The sequence below is a fragment of the Arachis hypogaea genome, chromosome 14 (assembly GCF_003086295.3).
Source record: "Arachis hypogaea cultivar Tifrunner chromosome 14, arahy.Tifrunner.gnm2.J5K5, whole genome shotgun sequence".
In the NCBI taxonomy this organism is placed as follows: domain Eukaryota; kingdom Viridiplantae; phylum Streptophyta; class Magnoliopsida; order Fabales; family Fabaceae; genus Arachis; species Arachis hypogaea.
In genome coordinates this window covers 90329754-90351206 of record NC_092049.1, presented here as the reverse complement: position 1 = coordinate 90351206, position 21453 = coordinate 90329754, and the positions used below count along the sequence as shown (strand labels likewise).

The window sequence follows — 21453 nt, the reverse complement described above, 5'->3', positions numbered from 1 at the left end:
ATTAATATTTAAAATATTAATTACTTAGTTCAAATCATGTAAAACCCCTCTTATTTCATAACTGCCAAATTCATAATCTGAATATAGAAAATAACCCAATAATTATAAAATTGGATAAAAATCATAACTCGTCTCAAATTCAATAAATCAAAACTTGCCTTAATTATCTTTAATAAAAATAATTTTCGAAATTAAGGCTATAAATAACAATATGATTTGAGACTTTATCATAATAAGACTTTTCAAAGGTTCTGGGTCTTACACATTTGCTATCTTATAAATTTTTTTAATAAAAATCTCATTTATACATCTTTAAAATGCATCATTTTAATACAATGATATTTTTATTAAAAATAAAAATTATGATAAATATCTCATATATTTGTTTGTAAATTATATACAAATATTTTTTGAAGCATATCACTTTTATTATATGAAAATAACTTAAATATCTTTAAATATAATTATGATAATTCATTAAGTATTGTATTTTTTTACTAATTTATATTTAATAATTTACCTCTAGCTTTTAATTATAGTAAAAATGTAAGATATAATGCTAAAAAAAAGCTAAAGTGACATAAATTTTTTACTAAAAAATTTTTTTTTCATTTTTTAGACACGTGTCTATTTTTTTAAGTTATACAATATACATTTTAATTTATATAAATTAATGACAATTAAATGTATAAAAAAAATACTACTTAATTAAAAAAATTAAGATAACATGTCCTGAACAAATTGAAATAAATAAAGATTTTTAATTATGATAATTAATTATAATCACATATATTTATTTCAAGATTTATACTTCAAAAACTTAGTATATTAATATTTTGTATTTTTATTTCTCAATTTTAGACTATCACAAATATTAGTTACTCTTCAATAATGACAATGCTTTTTTAAAAAATAAACATAATTAAAAGATCTTAAAATTATATAATAATTTTTAAAATAACAAAAAATATATAATTACCTAAAATATAATATTTGTGTAGTAACTGAAATTTAATTACCAATATGAAAATAACATATAATATCATTTCGTAATCAAATAAGTGTTTAATTAAAGAATTTAATATTTATATAATAATATGATAAAATAAATTAAAGTTTGAGTTTAACCATACCAAGCGCTCAAGTTTAAATTTTCAGAAATTAATTTATTTTTGTTAAAGTGAATTGCGTAATAAAAGAATTCATAAAAAAATTCATTTAGTAAAGTAGAAAATAATTTATTTATAAATACAAAATTAAAAAAATTATTCTTAAAATTTGAATATGTAGATAAAAAAAATAAATTATAACTTGCAAAAATTATCTCTAAAATTTATTACAATAAATAATAAAATTGTAAAAATCATTTATCTATATAAATTAAATTATATTAAATTATAAGATATCTAGATATTTAATCAACTTAATTAATTAGTTTGCAACTGATTTGATTTAATAATTTAAAAAAAATTGAATAACCTTTTTAGAAATATGTCAATCTAAATAATATATATATATTGAAGATAAGAAAAATATAACTAAATAATATAGATTTGAATCTTTATTGCTTGTTCGTTTCTAATTTTTTTGTAATTACTTAATAATTTTCGCCTATAAAACTATCAACTACCAAATATTATGATTTAATTAATAAGAATGATGACATTAATATTTTTTCATAAATCTTGTTATTATTTATAATTAGAAAATAGTCATAAATAAATTTATTTCCTTAATGAATATTAATTTTGTTGTTAAATTCTATATTGCCTTTAAAATTTTAGCGTAATTGATCCTAATTTTTATATTTTGAAATGAATTTACTCGAAAAAATTAACATGTAAATCACAATATTATTACAAAATTACTTTTTTAACATAATTAGTAGTGCTTATTTGAACCATTAAATTTAGCTTCTAATGATATTAAAGTCAACCTATTTTATTATCTTGTGTCTTCAAAGAATTTACATGACTGACATAAAAATATAACAATTGAAAAAAAATTCATTAGAATGGGTATATTCATTTTAACAAATATTCTTCTATCTAATACTATAAAAAATACATCGGCTACTTTGAAAAATTGAGATATATTCACCAAACAAACAATCAATAAAACACTCATCCGTACTTTCTCATTTTGGGTACATTTATACATAAAAAAAATTATACATAAAGAAAAAAAAAAGAAGAAAAGAAGAGTTGAAATAGAAAGAGCGATAAAAATCACGATTCTTATAATTTTGTGTGGCCATCTATATATAGTAGTCCAGACAACTATGATTATCTAACAAACTTAATTTGTATTTATTGCACTCAACTTGAATAAGTAAGAAATTATCTTATTTTAATTTAGTCTTTAATTCATATGATTTGAATTTAGTTAAATATATATAATTTGATTTGATTTGATTATTAGTTAAAAATATCTCAGTTTCCTATTTTATTCATTGATTTATTATTTTAATGACTAATAAATTAATCAAATTAATTAATTAGTACACACAATAAATTTGGTTTAATAAATTAAAAAATAAATTAATAAATACTAACAGAATATTAAAATAAATAAATTAGGAAATACTACCAAATCAAATTGATATAAATATAATAAATTATATGATATTTAAATATCTAATCAAATCAATTAGTTGATATAGGTAGTTTATCGTAATAACTTGTATTTAATGAGTTAAAAGAAATAAATTAGGAAACACTCTCAGAAGCATGCCATGTCAGCTCCATCATTAAATGCAGAAATCTGATTTTTATATAATAGAATAGATAGAATAGACTAGTATATGTTCCCGTGTCCTACACGGGATAATAAATAAAATTATATAAATTTTTTTTATTAAAATTTAAATAAAAAATATCTATTGTAATTATTATTATAAATATTTTATAACTTAAAAATATTAAAAATAATTAATATTTATTTTAATCAATTTGGATTGGTTGAATGGTCATCTCATTTGCCGTTTAAGCAAGTATTTGGAGTTCGAATCTCGTCTTGTGTGTATAACAATCCATTAGTTAGAGACAGACCCTTAATAAATAAACCATCAATATGTAGTGGATTAGTTCTCGACTTGCCGAGTTAGAAAATTCGTAGAAAAAATTGTATTTGTCTTTAAAATAAAATCATTTTTCATTAATAGCAATACTTATGGACTTTTGTCTTTGTTGAAATTTACTTGGGACAATTTTATTTGTTGGTATCATATTCATTCTTAAAGTCAAAACAATATGACCAACATTGTTACTCGTTAAAACTTCACATTTTATGAAATGATTTTTAAATTTTCAAATTCATAAACTTATGTCATTACAAAAGTTATTAGATTGATTAATATTTCTTGATAACATGGTGTACCAAAATACCATCGTTGAGTATTATTTAGTGTAAAAAGTAACTAATAATAACTTTTGTTATTCAATATATAATTTAATCTATTAAAAAATAAATTAATATTTTCTAAACTTGTAAATGAATTTTCTTCTAATTTCTTACACCATTTTATTTGATAATATTTACCATTAAAAAATAGCAAATCACCATACTATTTTACAATATATATGATGTACAAAGTAATTTCTTATCTTGAAATAAATTCTGGTTAGTGAGATAAAATTTAAAATATATTTTTTTATTTTCTTACTCAAATTTAAATTTAGAATTGATTAACAACTCATCCTTTTTTAATTTCAATAAAAAAAATAAATTGGTTAGATGCAAAATATTCAACATTTAATAATTTCAATCATTTAAATTTTAATTACCAAAAATTGGATTAAAATTTAATTATAAACTCAATAATCGATAATATATATATATATATATATATATATATATATATTAGTATGTAAATAATAATTTCCAATGTATTGATTATTTTTTTTTACAGAATTAATGTATAATCTATTGAGAATTGATTTATTATTCAAAATTTTTTTCATAAACTTTGTAATATGTGATAATAGTAATCTTATTTTTTATTATTATTTAAGAAATTTTTCATAATTTTTTAATTAAGTAATTAACTTAATTAATAACCTTTATTATTATTTTATACTAAAAAATATCAATTTATACTATTTATATATTTTTTTACTACTAATAAATAAATAAGTATTTACACTATTATATTTATTGTCTTAGATAATGACTTAAGTTACTTATTTTGTATGTTAAATTTATTAAATATTAAAATAAAAAAAATAAATTATACAAATAGCTAAAGTGAGGGCCCCGGAGATAGGATTTCTCAACTGTCGATCGACGCGACAATCATGCCTGCTTGACAAAGCCTTTTTCAGTCTCCCAATAAACGAAAAAGGATTGCTGGTGACTCTAACGCCATCTTACTATCATAAAAGTTATTTCATTCCAGAGTCTCTGGCTGAGGGATATCTAGTTTAAGTGCCAGTTGCCATTGAGAAAAAAAGGCATTTCGATTAAAATAGATAGAAAACATATTATTTTGTCGCGGTTATCCCGGACTGCGTTCCGGAAAAAGTGGCCTACTAGAAATGAAAGAAAGGGCGAGCACTCTTGTGTTTCAACCCCACTATCACTATACTATTCATAGTTATGGGGCACGGAAATTGCTCGTCCTGCTCGAGTCGAGCAGTCTCTAGTTTCCTTTCCTACAGAATAGTGTTCGGTTCCATTCAGTGATTTTAGGCCAACTGGAAGGGTCAATCCAGCAGATAGAGAATTAATGGAGTCACTAATAGCTATTGAGTATTCAGTTTCTTTGGATCAATCGGAAAAAAAAAATTATATAACATATATAATAATCCTTAATATATATAGTTTCATGTATATATTAAGATTATCTATTTTAATTATGTAAATAATTATTGTTATTTTCACTTTTTTGTTACATTAGAAAATAATATTTAAAACTAAAAAAAGAGATAATTAATTTTTTAATTTGAATTAAAAAAATGTCTTGTAAATATATCAAACTTTTATATATATTAAGTGTTATAATATTAAATAGTATAGTAATTGCTATAACAATGACTCAAAATATTAATCCAAGATATATTTGGACTTAGTAAGACCTCAATGCAAGCAAGATCAACTAAAATTCATTGTTAGGGTCCAAAATCCGACTTAGGTTCATTACCTTAAAGGCCCAATGCAGATGAAGTCCACGTGTCCCCTCTTAAATTGGCTCAGATTGGATCTCCATTGCTAGTTAGATATGGTAATGAGTACTCAGGGGAGCGTGAGAAGTCCCCTTTCCATCCCTCACTCCTATTTAAAAAAAAATGCTCCTGTTCCTTCTTCGTCATTGCAAGTTCCTGTTTAATTATCCCTTAGGAAACGCAGATCTTCTCGGATATCTACGAATATTCTTTGAAAATTTTTTAAAAAGATTAACACAGAAAAATATAATATAATAATCATAAAATAATCAATTCAATATAATTCAACATAATTTATAACATATTCGTTATGAAAAATAACATTTCAAAAGGAGAAAACATGAAAATATATTCCAACATAATAACATAACATAATTTTTTGAAACGATATTGAGCAACGTAGTGACGAATTTGAGAGACAGAGAAAGTAAGTTAGAGAGAGAGGATCGAGACTGAGAATGAGTCTGGAAGAAAAAGGAAAATTTTGAATTAAAGACAGAAAGTAGGGTTACTAAATTCAAGAAATGGATTTATGTATATATAAATTAGGATAAATTAATAATTTTATATTCGCGTATATTTAATAGGTTCCATGGGGCGGGTACTTATGTCCGTGTCCTCATTAGGGGTGGCAAACGGAAAAGCCCGCCCTATCTCGCCAAAAGTCTGGCATCTGGTGGGCTGGCCCGTCCCGCCCCGCCTAATAAGGCGGTCCTGAATTTCTCCCCTGCTCCGCCTAATGGTAGGCTGGCGGGATCTCCTCTTTTTTTATAAACCATTAAATATTAAACAATATATATGATTTTACAATAATTTTAATAAATTTATAATTTCTAAAAATATAAAAAAATTATAATTTTTAAATTCACACACATTAAAATCTTTATAATTATAAATATGTAATAAACATAATTATAAACCAAATTTTTTAAAACAAAATAATAAAATCAACATTGTCTAAAGTAAAACAAATATTATCAAAAATATATAATTAAACATCTTCAAGTTTATAATCAATCAAATATAAAACATAATCCAAAATATAACTTAGAACATCTTCAATGATCATCTTCATCCTCTTGTAGATCAATTACATCATAGAAATTTGTAAAAAAATAGCTCTGACAAAATAAAAGTTTGGCCCAGCAAAAAAGTTTGTCCCGCCCCGCCAAAGCTCATGGATTAAGCGGTACGGGAGTAGGCGGGCTTTTTAAGTTTGGCGGTCTTAAATTTCCAACCCAACCCACTTTTTTTGGCGGGTTATGCGGGTTAGCCCGACGGGTTTCAACCCGTTTGCCACCCCTAGTCCCCATCCATTTTTGTATGGCAGGTCGTGAGGATTTCACGAGTCCCCATCTAACCCAAAACGCGAGTAATCCCTGTAAATACCCGCTTTGGTTGTTTTTGTGATCATCCTTATTGTTAGCATTCATTGGTTCGTGACGTGGAGCTATTCTAGCCACTCAATAAATTCTCAGATAATCAAAGTTTAGGTTATATCATTTTTATAAAGTCACATGTATCCTTATTATAACAATATTAATAAAAGATAAATGGATAAACACTAAACTATTGTTTGGATATAAGATGGAAAATAAGAAGAAAGAAAATGGAAAGAAAGAAAATAAGAGGAAAGAAAATGAAAAGAAAATTATATTTTTTTGTGTGTTGTTTAGATGAAGAAAAAATGAATGAAAAGAAAATAGAAAAAAAATTCTTTTTCTTGGATGGAAGGAAAAGTAAGAAGAGAAAAAATTATAATAGAGTAAAATTATATTAATGTTTTTATATATTATATATAAATTATAATTCAAATGGTAACTCTATATTTTTACTCATATTTGTACTTCTGCATCAATTTTTTTTCCAATTTTGAAGAGAAAACATTTACATGAGCTCCACATACACTTTTATGTTTTTCATTCAATTTTTTGTTGATCCAAACAATAAAAACTTGATTTTTTCATCCATTTTATTCTCCAGCATTTTATTTTTCTACAAATTCTTCTAATCCAAACAATACATAAATAAGTCACATTTTCATATATATAACAATAACTAATATCACATAGTAGGTTAATTTACGTTGATAAACCAAAGCCACCCCAAAATTACCTGAATCACCCAAATCCAAAAACGTTACCTAGTTGTCTCCATTTACATTTCTATATAAATCGAATTTAATGAATTCGAATTAGGGTAATATGTAGTAAATCGAATCTATAGGATTCGAATTACTTGCCATTATGATTCGAAAGTAAATTGAATTTAAAGAATTCGAATTATGTCATCCCCTACTAAATCGAATATATAAATTTTGATTTATATGGTTCATGCTAAATCGAAGCAATAAGGTTCGATTTATACTCACTTAGTAGCAATCCAACTCATTGTAAATCGAATCTCCTTCATTCGATTTAGTAGCATAGATAGCATCCAAGTAATTTGAATCTTATAGATTTGATTTACTACAAAACACATAATTCGAACTTCATAAATTTGATTTATATAAATATGTAAATTGAGACATGTACGTGGCCTTTTTTATTTTGGAGGATATAAGTAAAATTAGTTTGCAAATGGCTTATAACGGTGATTTATCCCACATATTATAACTTGTGAAATCATAATATTTTGAGAAGTAATGTATAGACAAATTAAAAGTTGAGAAGTCTAAAAAATTTTAGAAAAAAAATAAAAATATAAAAAAATTACATGTTGATCCATAAGATTTTTTTTAAAATAATTTGTCCATAGTCTATGATTAATAACTTTAAAATTATATATGTTATTTATTTTATAAATATTTTTTATTTTATAAAGATTTATAATTTTGTTATCGGTGATGTTAGTGGTTATAGAGAGATTTTTATCTTTAAATAAATTATAAAGAAATTAAAAATAAAATTGGTTGCTATTTTTTGGAAAATTCATTTAGTTTTTAGTTTAAATTAAAATTAAATTATATATTCAATTTATATTTATTTGTTTATCCTAATGATTGTATATAATAGATAATATATATGAGCATGTTTTGAAAGAAACTATTGAATTTTATATAATTGAAAGTTAATTATGAAATTAAGATTAAGATGAAGTGAAATACAATAAAAATATGAGGAGTGAAAGTAAAATAAAGAATTAAAGATAAGGTAATAAAATAATTAAAAAAAAGTAAAAAAGAGAGAAAAATAATGTATGTAGTTGATAAAAATACACTGTAAAAAAAATTAGTATAATCAATTAATATAAAAGATGAAAGACAAAAATTAAGATATATTTTTGTTAAAAAATTCAAGAAAAATATTGTGAATAAAAACTTATTAATTAAATTTTATGAAAATATTATAAAAAATTTAAAATATTAGTAAATAAAATAGTAACTTCTTTAAGAACTATTAACAAAATACATAAAAGCACATTCTGATTTCTAGATATAGAAATAATAAGAGAATAATTTAAATTAAATTCATTTATTTTATTTTTTATTTATTATTTATTAAATAATTTAATATTTATTTAATTTTGATCAAATCAGATAATATAATTGATTAGTTATAATTAATATTGTTCACCCTAATGGTACAATTGAAACATATTAAAACTCTAAAGGTAAAATTAAAACTAAATATTAAGGATAAAATTAAAATAAAAATGTATTTGCTATCTTGTAAATTTTTTTTAATAAAAATCTCATTTATACATCTTTAAAATGCATTATTTTAATACAATGATATTTTTATTAAAAATAAAAATTATGATAAATATCTCATATATTTGTTATAAATTATATACAAATATTTTTTGAAGCATATCACTTTTATTATATGAAAATAACTTAAATACCTTTAAATATAATTATGATAATTCATTAAGTATTATATTTTTTTACTAATTTATATTTAATAATTTACCTCTAACTTTTAATTATAGTAAAAATGTAAGATATAATGCCAAAAAAAGCTAAAGTGACATAAATTTTTTACTAAAAATTTTTTTTTCATTTTTTAGACACGTGTCTATTTTTTTAAGTTATACATTTTAATTTATATAAATTAATGACAATTAAATGTACAAAAAAAATACTACTTAATAAAAAAATTTAAGATAACATGTTCTGAACAAATTGAAATAAAATAAATATTTTTAATTATGATAATTAATTATAATCACATATATTTATTTCAAGATTTATACTTCAAAAACTTAGTATATTAATATTTTGTATTTTTATTTCTCAATTTTAGACTATCACAAATATTAGTTACTCTTCAATAATGACAATGCTTTTAAAAAAATAAACATAATTAAATGATCTTAAAATTATATAATAATTTTTAAAATAACAAAAAAATATATAATTACCTAAAATATAATATTTGTGTAGTAACTGAAATTTAATTACCAATATGAAAATAACATATAATATCATTTCGTAATCAAATAAGTGTTTAATTAAAGAATTTAATATTTATATAATAATATGACAAAATAAATTAAAGTTTGAGTTTAACCATACCAAGCGCTCAAATTTAAATTTTCAGAAATTAATTATTTTTGTTAAAGTGAATTGCGTAATAAAAAAATTCATATAGTAAAGTAGAAAATAATTTATTTATAAATACAAAATTAAAAAAATTATTCTTAAAATTTGAATATGTAGATAAAAAAAATAAATTATAACTTGCAAAAATTATCTCTAAAATTTATTATAATAAATAATAAAATTGTAAAAATCATGTATCTATATAAATTAAATTATATTAAATTATAAGATATCTAGATATTTAATCAACTTAATTAATTAGTTTGCAACTGATTTGATTTAATAATTTAAAAAAAATTGAATAACCTTTTTAGAAATATGTCAATCTAAATAATATATATAGATTGAAGATAAGAAAAATATAACTAAATAATATAGATTTGAATCTTTATTGCTTGTTCGTTTCTAATTTTTTCGTAATTACTTAATAATTTCCGCCTATAAAACTATCAACTACCTAATATTATGATTTAATTAATAAGAATGATGACATTAATATTTTTCATAAATCTTGTTATTATTTATAATTAGAAAATAGTCATAAATAAATTTATTTCCTTAATGAATGTTAATTTTGTTGTTAAATTCTATATTGCCTTTAAAATTTTAGCGTAATTGATCCTAATTTTTATATTTTGAAATGAATTTACTCGAAAAAATTAACATGTAAATCACATTATTATTACAAAATTACTTTTTTAACATAATTAGTAGTGTTTATTTGAACCATTAAATTTAGCTTCTAATGATATTAAAGTCAACCTATTTTATTATCTTGTGTCTTTAAAGAATTTACATGACTGACATAAAAATATAACAATTGAAAAAAAATTCATTAGAATGAGTATATTCATTTTAACAAATATTCTTCTATCTAATACTATAAAAAATACATCGGCTACTTTGAAAAATTGAGATATATTCACCAAACAAACAATCAATAAAACACTCATCCGTACTTTCTCATTTTGGGTACATTTATACATAAAAGAAATTATACATAAAGAAAAAAAAAAAGAAGAAAAGAAGAGTTGAAATAGAAAGAGCGATAAAAATCACGATTCTTATAATTTTGTGTGGCCATCTATATATAGTAGTCCAGACAACTATGATTATTTAACAAACTTAATTTGTATTTATTGCACTCAACTTGAATAAGTAAGAAATTATCTTATTTTAATTTAGTCTTTAATTAATATGATTTGAATTTAGTTAAATATATATGATTTGATTTGATTTGATTTGATTTAATTATTAGTTAAAAATATCTCAGTTTTCTATTTTATTCATTGATTTATTATTTTAATGACTAATAAATTAATCAAATTAATTAATTAGTACACACAATAAATTTGGTTTAATAAATTAAAAAATAAATTAAAAATACTAACAGAATATTAAAATAAATAAATTAGAAAATACTACCAAATCAAATTGATATAAATTATAATAAATTATATGATATTTAAATATTTAATTAAATCAATTAGTTGATATAGTTAGTTTATCGTAATAACTTGTATTTAATGAGTTAAAAGAAATAAATTAGGAAACGCTCTCAGAAGCATGCCATGTCAGCTCCATCATTAAATGCAGAAATTCGATTTTTATATAATAGAATAGATAGAATAGATTAACCTAAATTATCCTAAGAGGCCTGCTACACATACAAGTCTTTTTGACTTACAAGTCTTACAAGTTGCTACACATACGGGCCTTTTAATGTGTTATTCAACCGTTTCCTGTTTTCAAAGCGCTACACTCACCATGTATTATGAACGACTCTTCTCCTTCCTCTTCCTCTTCCTCTTCCTCTTCCTCTTCGTTTTTTTTTCGATTTTCATGGTTTCTGAAAATCAAGCTTTGAAATCATTTTGAAGATAATGGAACTTCCGAAATACACCCAAACGATTACAAAAATACACCCAAACGATTACAGAAATACACCCAAAGGATTACAGAAATACACCCAAAATTCGTTGAAGTACACCTTATGCATAATTCAAAACTCTTTCTCTTTCTCCTCCTCATCTTCTGCTGCTTCTTCTTCTTCAAAAACGATTTCAGAGCTTGATATCAAAAAACAATAAAAATCGAGAATAACAAAAAAAGAAAACAGAGAGAAAAGCACGTAAATAAAGAAGAAGAAGAGGAAGACGAGGAAGAAGAACGTGCAGCAAGAAGAAGAAGAAGGAGAAAGATAAGGAAAGAAACGAAAGAAAAGAAGAAGAGAAAGAGGAAGAAGAACGTGCAGCAAGAAGAAAAATAAGGAGAAAGAGAAGGCAAGAAACGAAAGAAAAGAAGAAGAAGAAGACGAAGAGGAAGAAGAACGGTTCGAAGCGCGTTTTGAGCGTTAGTTTTAATTGGACTTGTAGGGCTTACAAGCCTTAATCGCTTGTATGCAAAAAATTTCTGTTATCCTAATTCCAAAACTAAATTAATTTAGTTTCAAAACTACTAAATTGACCTAATTAACCTTAGCTAACCTAATTTTCAAAACTAAATTAACTTAAGCTAATCTAATTTTAAAACTAAAAGTAATCTAATTTCAAAACTAAGAGCTTATTTAGGTGAGCTTTTAAGAAAATATATTTTTTCGAGTTATCTTTTTTTAAAAGATCTTATGAAAAAGTAAAAGTAATTTTATATTTGGGTATCTTATGCAAAAAGATCTTTTTATTTATCAATTATGTTTGGGTATAACAATATAAAAGTATTTTTTTGTTTATTTATTACATGAAAAATATTTTTTTAAAAAAAAATAAGATCTTTTAAAAAAATATGTAAATTATAACTTCTCAAAAAAGATATTTTTTATTTTTCTAGCGCTTTTACTTTTATTACTAAAAATTTGTTAAACACGCTAAAAAAAATAAAAAAGATATTTTTCATTGAAAAAAGATATTTTTTAATCAAAATAATGACGCTAAAACAAGTATTAAATTAACCTAAACTAACATAAATCATGTCATCCAATCTACTAAAAATTAAGGAGATTGCTAGGTAAACAATGACCATCTTGAATAACATGAACAACTACCAACAATAAAATAAAAATACACTATATCCTAATTTAATGCTACTAATTAATTTTAAGATTAATTTACTCTTTTAACCCTATTAATTCACATTATTCATATATTATTTAAAAATATTGTTGGTTACCTATATTTTTCCAAAAATTAACTAATCTAAACTGACTTAAAAAAAAAAAAAGAATTACCTAATCTAAATAGACAACTAAAGAGAATCTAACTTAGATTTCATATTTGACAGATTCAGGGCGTGGAAACTATTGTGAGAGTTAAGGGTTTGAAATTGGAACAAAAGGAATAGGGAAAGAGGTAGCGACATGCAGACTCCAAGGGAGAACGAGTAGGGGCGGAGCCACTCATACAGAAAAGGGGCACTGCCCCTTAAATTTTAATTTTTGTTTATAAGTTATGTGTAGATTTTAGTTTAACTCTCTTTAAAATTATAATTTTAATTTTTTTATATTAAAAAATTAAACTTTGGCACCTTCCTAAATTTTATCTTAATTCCATCCTTGAGAACAAGCAACAAATTTAAAAAGGCAATGACAAAGGAGTTCTGGAGCGGCTAAAAAAGAGTGGTGGAGGGAGGCAGTGGTTGGGGTTGAAAAAGAGAGACGAGGAGATACTAAGAATGCAAAAATGAAGAAAGAAGATGTTGAACTCAAATTTAAGTTAGAATTTCTATCGAAATTATGGTCGAATTTTTACGACAATATAATAAAAAACAAATTTAGAGAAAGTGTTTTAGTTATAAATATTAATGTCGGATTTCTTGACGCAATATCTGATGATAATATTCGTGTTATTTAAATCTTCAATAGCTCCTATATTTTATTGAAATTTACCGTTGAATTTTAGTGTGTGATACTAGTAACACTAGGGATGGCAACGGTCCCATGGGGCGGGACATGCCCCCCTGCGCCTCCAGAAACCCCCATCCCCCGCCTCCAGACCCTCCCCGTCCCCGCCCCATTCCCGTAACTGGTAACAGGGATTCCGTCCCCGTCGGATATTAGGATATCCGCAGAGTTTGAAGGAATTGAAGAAATAAATAAGAAAAAAATTAAAAAGAAAAAAAAATCCAATAAACAACAACAATTTCACAAAAATCTCAATATTATGATCCAATTTTACAGTAAAAATTTAAGAATCCAAACTCTAATTCCAATTTTCCAGCAATAGAATCTAACTCTAATCCAAATTTATCAATCAACAAAATCTAAAACCTAAACATAAACTCAATTTCACATTAACAGAATCAAAACCCTAAATCTAAACCTAGTTCACATAAACAGAATTTAAACCCTAACTCCAGTGTCCCAATTTCATAGCAATTTTATAAATTAAAAATCAAAACATATGTGAAAACCAATTTAATCAATTAACAGAAACATCTAACTTATTGCAAGGTGGCTGACCACGGAGACGGAGCACAGTCGTCATCATCTTTGCTGAGCAGAGGCGATGCAGAGTCGTGGTGGGAGAGGCGTCATCGGCGTCGTGGAGCAGAAGCGTTGCTGGAGGTAGCTTGTCATCAACGTTGCAGATCTGAGGCTTCGTTGCAAAGCAGAGGTGGAGGCGGCGGTGAAGCTAGCAGCAAGCAGTGAGCAAAGTAGTGAGAGGAAGAGTGAGCGGCGACAGCGATGGAAAAATGTGAGCGACGATAGCGACAGAGGAAGGTGAGCGACAGCAGTGACAGAGGAAGGTGAGGGACTGAGAGTGAGAACGCAAAGATGAGAGTGTGAGATGACTGTGAGAGAGGCTCATGTGAGAGAGTGAAGTGAGTGAGAGAGGCGCACAAATTATGGTTTGAGGAGGTAGGATTTCATCAAAATTATATATATATGAGGGTTATTTTTGTAATTTTATAATCACGGGTAATAAACGGATACCCATGGGGCAAGGACCTATCCCTTGCTCCCGCCCTCCTCGGAAAAAAATGTCTCTAAAATCTGTCCTCCGACAGATAAATCTCCGCGAATATCCGTTCCGCCTGAAATTTTTGCCATCCCTAAGCAACACCCTCAATCGATTTTAATAGATTATTGTATTGTTAGAAATCCTTAGAATTAATCTAACGGTAATTATTGTCGAAATAATCCGACAAAAAATTGTATATGCTGATAAAATCACGTATGCAATAATAATAATAATAATAATAATAATAATAATAATAATAATAATAAATTTGAGTAATAGAAAACAATTACATATATATTATTGAAAACGAGAGATGCAGAAAATGCATTAGATAGAGATGCTTTTGATAACTAAAGTATATTTCTTATATATTGTTTCGTAAATCACCTGGGTATCGTATATACCAAATTCTTATTGCATGCAGATGTTTAGTTACTGTGTTAGTGATGACGCTAATATAATAATAAGAAAAAGTATATGGAACCAAAAGGTGATCAGCCAAAAAATAAATAAAACTGTTTAATTAGAATCGCTTTTTGAATAATATATTTGAAAATTGCTCCTGGGATCACAGAGCACAAACCAAAACCCAATTTTTCATGGAGCCCAAACACATTTTGGCTGATTTTTGACTGATATGCTTTTGGTTCCTTAGTTGTTCTCTAATAATAAATATGAGAGATCAGAAAATATATATATAATTTAAAACGAAGGCTACTTTATTAGTACTGGCAAGACCAGAGACGTGTATAATATATTTAAGTGCATATTGAAAATGCAAGGAAAGTAGTAATACAATAAAGAGAAATTGGAAAACAAAATACTTACGTCAAAGTACTGGGTAACTGAGTCTTTATCACTTCTTACAAGAAGGGTTACAGAAGAAAAGGTGTACAAGCACTACAGCACAACATTTTATGCGGCTGATTGATTTCTGGTTACATAGAGAAACATTCTTTTGGTTTTTTGCTTTTATACCATACCATATTTTATAGTATGAGATATGTTTGGAATTGGAAGATAAGATCAGGGTTCAAACACTCATGAATGAGTTTTGTATAATGCTTTCACATCAAACTCTTCAAGAAAAACTTTACCACATACTTATGAAGAGGGAATAAACTAAATTACAATTGTGATCAACAAAGGGGAAATAGTTGGGGACGAAGCAAAGGAAGAGACCAACAATAAGCCTCTATCCAGTTCTCTTTTGGTGTAATTTCCATGATGATCTTCTTTAACATCCGAAGTGGAGCCATGACACCCCATTGAACCACCGGCCGCGAGGCAAGACAAAACCCTCGCCGCTTGTTCCCTAACCGGACACTGCTGCCTCTCCTCCGCCGAAGCCGTCTCCTTGGACGGTACAATCCAACCAACATTGTAGAGTTCGATGAGAACATTGATAGGGAAACAATGCCTCTCTTGAACATATATAAGTTTTCTCTTAACTGTTTTCTGAGCAGCATGGCATGATACTAAACTCTTATGTAGCATGTTGGAAAGGTTTGTTATTGGTTGCCATCATCATGGTCATAATGAGTTAATGACTGCAATTATATCAATCCTAATGCTTTTGGAATAATTCTAGTGTGCAATAAAATAATGCTTGAAAAGAAATTCTTTAGTTCCTCTTTATTAGTTTAGGGTGGCGGATGTCATCATTAGAGGAGTAGGCTTTATTAGTTGAGATCGTATGAAATTAGTATAGGGCAAGAGCTACAAGGTGTCTTTAACTCTTTATGATCTATTATGATAACTTGTCTCATGCTTTCACTATATGACCCACGAAGTTTCTCTTTTCCTTTTAAAACTTCAAGGAACGAAGTGAATCACCCATCTGAGGAAACATAAAAAAGAAAAAGAACCGTCTACTTTATTATACTCTTTAAATCATCTATCTACTTATATTATATATATACATGAAACATGATAAACATATTTTTTTCATTATCCCCGGTCTAGTTCAAATTTTATCATATTATGTGTTCGGTTGTTCGTGGAGTCGGTCGGGTGTGAGGTGTGAGTGGTGGATTATTGGGATCTAAATACGAGTTTTGAGGCAGAGAACTGCACCACCGAGTCGTTGGTTTGTTGCTGTAAGACCCAAGACTTTTAAAAAAGTCTTATCTTAAACTAATCTCAAATCATATATTTATTTACAGTTTTATTTTCAGAAAATCAGTTTATTGAAAATAATTTGAAGCAATTTTGATTAATTGGATTTAAAATAAATTAAATTTTATCCAAACTTTATAATTATGGATTATTTTACTATTTACAATTTAAAGTTTTAGAAATTCAAAAATTGAGGTTTGGCTATTCAAAATTAGAGTTTTATCTAATTCTACAACTATTGAATTATTTCTATATTTAAATTGTAAAGTTGGTAGTTGTGAAATAATAAAGATTTTATATGATTTGGATAAATAAATAATATTTTAAATGTTAATACTGCTATCTTGAAAAATGAAGAAAATAAGTATATTATCTTTAATTATTTGATTTGGACATTTTATTGAAAATAATTTATAAAATTGATGAGCAAATAGTATTTTCTATATACCATTAGTGTTGGATTTAAATTAGGTCTCAATTTCTTTAATATTCCTACTTTTATTTGAAATTACAAACTTATCCTTGTACCTAATTTTACCATAATCCTAAAACTCAACACACACAACCCTAACCCTGAAAAACCCTAACCCATGACCCGGTTCCCCTTCTTCCCCCCTTCCCCTTCAACAACACAACGCACACACTCAAAGGAAGAAGAAATGGAAATAAGGAAAGGGATGAGAGCAGAGGGGGATCCGAGAGAGGCCCGAGCCAGCGCCGGTAGGCCTCGCCGTCGCCGCCGAGCTGCTCGCCACTCGCCACCATCGTGTTAGCGCCTCGCCGCCGTCATCCTCGTAGGCATGGAGGAAGCCTTGCTGCCGCTGCTACCCGTGAAGCCGACGCCACCGCGGGTCAGGACTCAGGCAAGAGAGAGAGAGAGAGAGGACTCGTGAGGGAGTCACCGCGGGAAGGAGTTCGCCGCCGTCGCCCTCACTGCGTCGCCGTCGTCCTCGACACGGAGCCAGCCGCCGTCGAGCTTCCATAGCCACCATGTTTCACCGTGGTTGAGGGCGTCTCCACCACCGCACCTTGGCCGACGGTACTGCCGATCTGCTGCTTCGCGGTGCCTAACTGGAGCTTCTGTTGCTGTCGCCGGAGATCGGTGGTTGCCGGAAAACACCACTGTTATCGCTGCCGGAGAAGGGAGCTGCATCGCCGGAGTTCTGGCCGCCAGAAAACCTCACCGCCGTCGCCGGAAAATCCTGCCAGTAAGGGTTCAAGTTGATCTTCATTTCCTTTGGGTTTCCGGAAGCTTCATTGTTGTTGTATGATTAGTTTCAGTTATCATCGCCAGAGGTCTGGTCGCCGCCGCCACTCGAGGTGGTTACCGGGTGCTGCCGCCGAACCGGTTCGGAGACTGCCGCTGTTTCGGTTCAGCCGTTCCTTCTTCATTCGGTAAGCGTTTTCCATTTGAAAGCCCTTTAGATTATTGTTCTGATAATTTAGGCTGAGGTGTTGTGGCGTTATTAGTCGTAGGGTTGTGTATCGATTGCTTGCGTCATGTGCTCGGAGTTCGCGACTGCTTTATTTCGCCAGTTCAGTAAGTATTTATGTTTTGGAATGTCTTGCGTTAGTATTCTAGTATGTTTGGTTATAAACTCTGAGGTTTGGTAACGTAGGTTTGAGTTCTGTATGTTGAATACCGCTTTTAAGTTGCTGTGAGTGCTGCGAAAGTGATCAGGGGTTGAGTTTGTGGATTGCTGTTGAATTTGGTTGAGAGCAAACGTTTCGTAATGCATTTTGGGTTATGGTTTCGACGAGTCGAGGTAGGGGCTTTTTATACAAACTGATTTATTTTAAAGTTGAAATTGTTATAAATAGATATGCTATACAAAATGTATTTCTGGTGGTTATGTGAGTCTTATGAATTGTCTAGTTTTATCTTGAATGAATATGGTTGCCTGTTTGATAGTAACAATGTCTGATTATGATAAATTGGAGATTTCTGGATTGGTTGATTTGAATGATTTTTGATAATTTGAAAGTTGAGTTTTGTTTTATTAGAAACTAATTTGGTCTTGAAAGAGTTGATGATTGGTTTTGTTGGGACTCGAAAAGGGTGGCAAAGTCCAAGTTTTAGGGGAGATGCTGCCGAAATTTCTAGAAAATCTGAGATTTTGATTGGAATTATTATTTTGGAAAAGAATGAATTATTCTTTGACTTAAACGGTTGAGAAATAAATTATGTTTGAACTTGCCTTATTAGAAAAATCTCTATATTTTTGATGTAATTCTTAAGAAAGGAATTATGCCTTAAAAATCAATTTAAATATGATTTTTTTTGTTTTGGAATTTGATTTACGTAAACAGATTTTGGAGGGGTTTTAATGGATTTAAAATAAACCTGGTTTTCAATTAATCTATTTCACTTTACGACATTTAGGAAGAGCTTGAAGTATTTTCTGGAACTTTGATTTATTAAAATTGAAACACTTCCCGAGCCCTTGGGAACAGATTTAAGAATGAAACTGAAATTGGTTTTCGGTTTAAAAATGATTTTGTTTTGGCTTAAGTTTGGTTGGTCTTGAAATTGGTTCGGAATAATTGAAAACACGATTTGGTTTTGGGTTTAAACCCTATTCTATTTATTCAACTCAAGAAGTTAAAGTTTCGGAGGTTTTCAAGGAATTTAAGAAATGAGTTAGGTTATTCTCCCCTGAAGTCTTGAGACTCTGCTGAGGAATCTTACGACCAAATCTTGATTTAGAAATGAATGATTTAGAGTCTTTCAAAGAGATTTTTAACTTGGCATGGTTTTGAGATTTTTGGAAGTGTTGGAAAGATGTGGAAAGTGGCTCCGTTTTGAAAAGTGATTCTTGGTTAGCTGTGATTTAACTATGTTTGTTATTTAAAAGTAAATGGGCCAAGAATGATTTTGAAATAAGATATTGAGCATAATTGATTGTGGATATAATCAAGATTGATGAGTTATTGTTTGGTAGGCGTAAGGGCCGGGTTCGTCCCGCTTATGCTGAGAGATTTGATAATTGACGAGATTGTTGATAAGTCGCTTGCGCCTGGCAAGGACGGTGGTTAATCCCGCTTGTCGAGGTTGCAGCGCTTGCGTAAGGACGGTGGTTAATCCCGCTTACGTGTAGATGTGAGGTCGGAGGCAAAGTATCCCGCTCACATCCTTTCGGATCACAGGAGTGTGCAGGCACTGACATCCTGGACCGTGTGGCGGGCATGTTATCCCAGAGGGTTCCCATTTATACGTGACCGAAGGGCAACATTCCCATGGGAATGTGTCGGGTTGGCAATTGAACCGACAATGTGATATCACAGCCAGTAGAACAGGCATTCATCATTTGCATTTATGTGATATTGTTTGGGTGTGCATATTGTATTTGGTTTGCCTATGTGAATACTTATGTTAACTGCTAACTGTTATACTTGTTGTAATTATTCTTGATTGTGCTTGAACCACATTAAAATTGATTGTGTTTGAATTGATTGGTTTGTGATGAGTTGGTTGCTGATTGAGCTGTTTGGGCCGGGGGCCGTGTTGGATTGGATGGGCTTGAGGCCGTGATTGGTATATTGAGTCTTAGTTCTGTATAAAGTATCTAACCGGTTCAGCATAGACTTAATGAACCTATGCTTGGAACGGGATGATCATTTATACCGTGTAGGTAACTGCTTTCATGGTTACGGTCTAGGAAAAACTTTTCAGACATTTTCTTTAAGAAAGGAAAAATGTTTTGTTTTAGAATATTTGAGAAATTTAGCAAGTCTTCAAAGAGGAATTTTCTGGATTTCGAATGTGAACCTATGGTTTTTGGGAAAGACTCATAAGACGAGCAATGATCACTGAACTCTAAGAATGATTTTATCTTTACGTATCTTGTTATAGCAAATTCTGTAATCCTATAGTGAGGACAAGCGAGGACGACGTTCTCACTCCCCTACAGGTTATTCTTTTTCAGGATATGGAAGACGAAGCTTCAGGAGGGTTATGTTATTTTCTGTTCGGTCTTTTTGTATTACCGTAGCTATTGCTTTCCCTCACCTTTATCTTTATTAAGTTTGTAAGAGGGATAGGAAATTATGATATGTATATTTGTAAACTACTGTTATGTATATATATATATATATATATATATATATATATATATATATATATATATATATATATATATATATATATATGTATCTGATTTGTATGTACATGTATGTTTATATTTTCACGAAGAAGAGTTATTGAAAGGTTATGCGGTTTTAAGTTTTAAACAGGCTCATATTTTAGTCTTAAATATTATAAAAGTCGTGGTAATACTCGAGCTATCAGAGTGGCGCAGCCGAAAGCGTGACATTTTGATAGTTAGGGTGTTACAGGGACCACCTGTAAAACATTCCAATGTTTAAGTTTAGCATTCGTACAATGAGACAGCTATGATTTTTTTAGAATAATGATAACGTATTCGATAAGAGGGGTACAAGTCCCTCTCCCTTATCCTCATTTGTTCGGGTGGGCCCTACTCTCTTTAGGATCCAACCCCTTTCCAACTTTAGCCAGCTGTCGAGATCTTACTGAGGGAGCTAGCTCGGGTCACATGGAGGATGCCTGCCCGTACGGAGGGGGCATGTGTCCGCCTAGTGGGCCACATGGATGTTATTGGGTTGGGCCAGAATAGTTCCCCAATGCGTCAAAATGTGAGATCCACGGCTGGTG

At 28.3% G+C, this 21453-nt stretch overlaps 1 protein-coding gene across 1 annotated transcript; it reads right to left on the bottom strand.

Moving 5' to 3' along the window:
- Positions 1 to 15450: 15450 nt before the first annotated feature.
- On the bottom strand, positions 15451 to 16104 carry LOC112740448 (uncharacterized). Its single transcript, XM_025789151.3, has one exon. It carries the CDS (start codon positions 16094 to 16096, stop codon positions 15803 to 15805), a length of 294 nt encoding a protein of 97 aa, XP_025644936.2. The 5' UTR covers positions 16097 to 16104; the 3' UTR covers positions 15451 to 15802.
- Positions 16105 to 21453: the final 5349 nt, after the last annotated feature.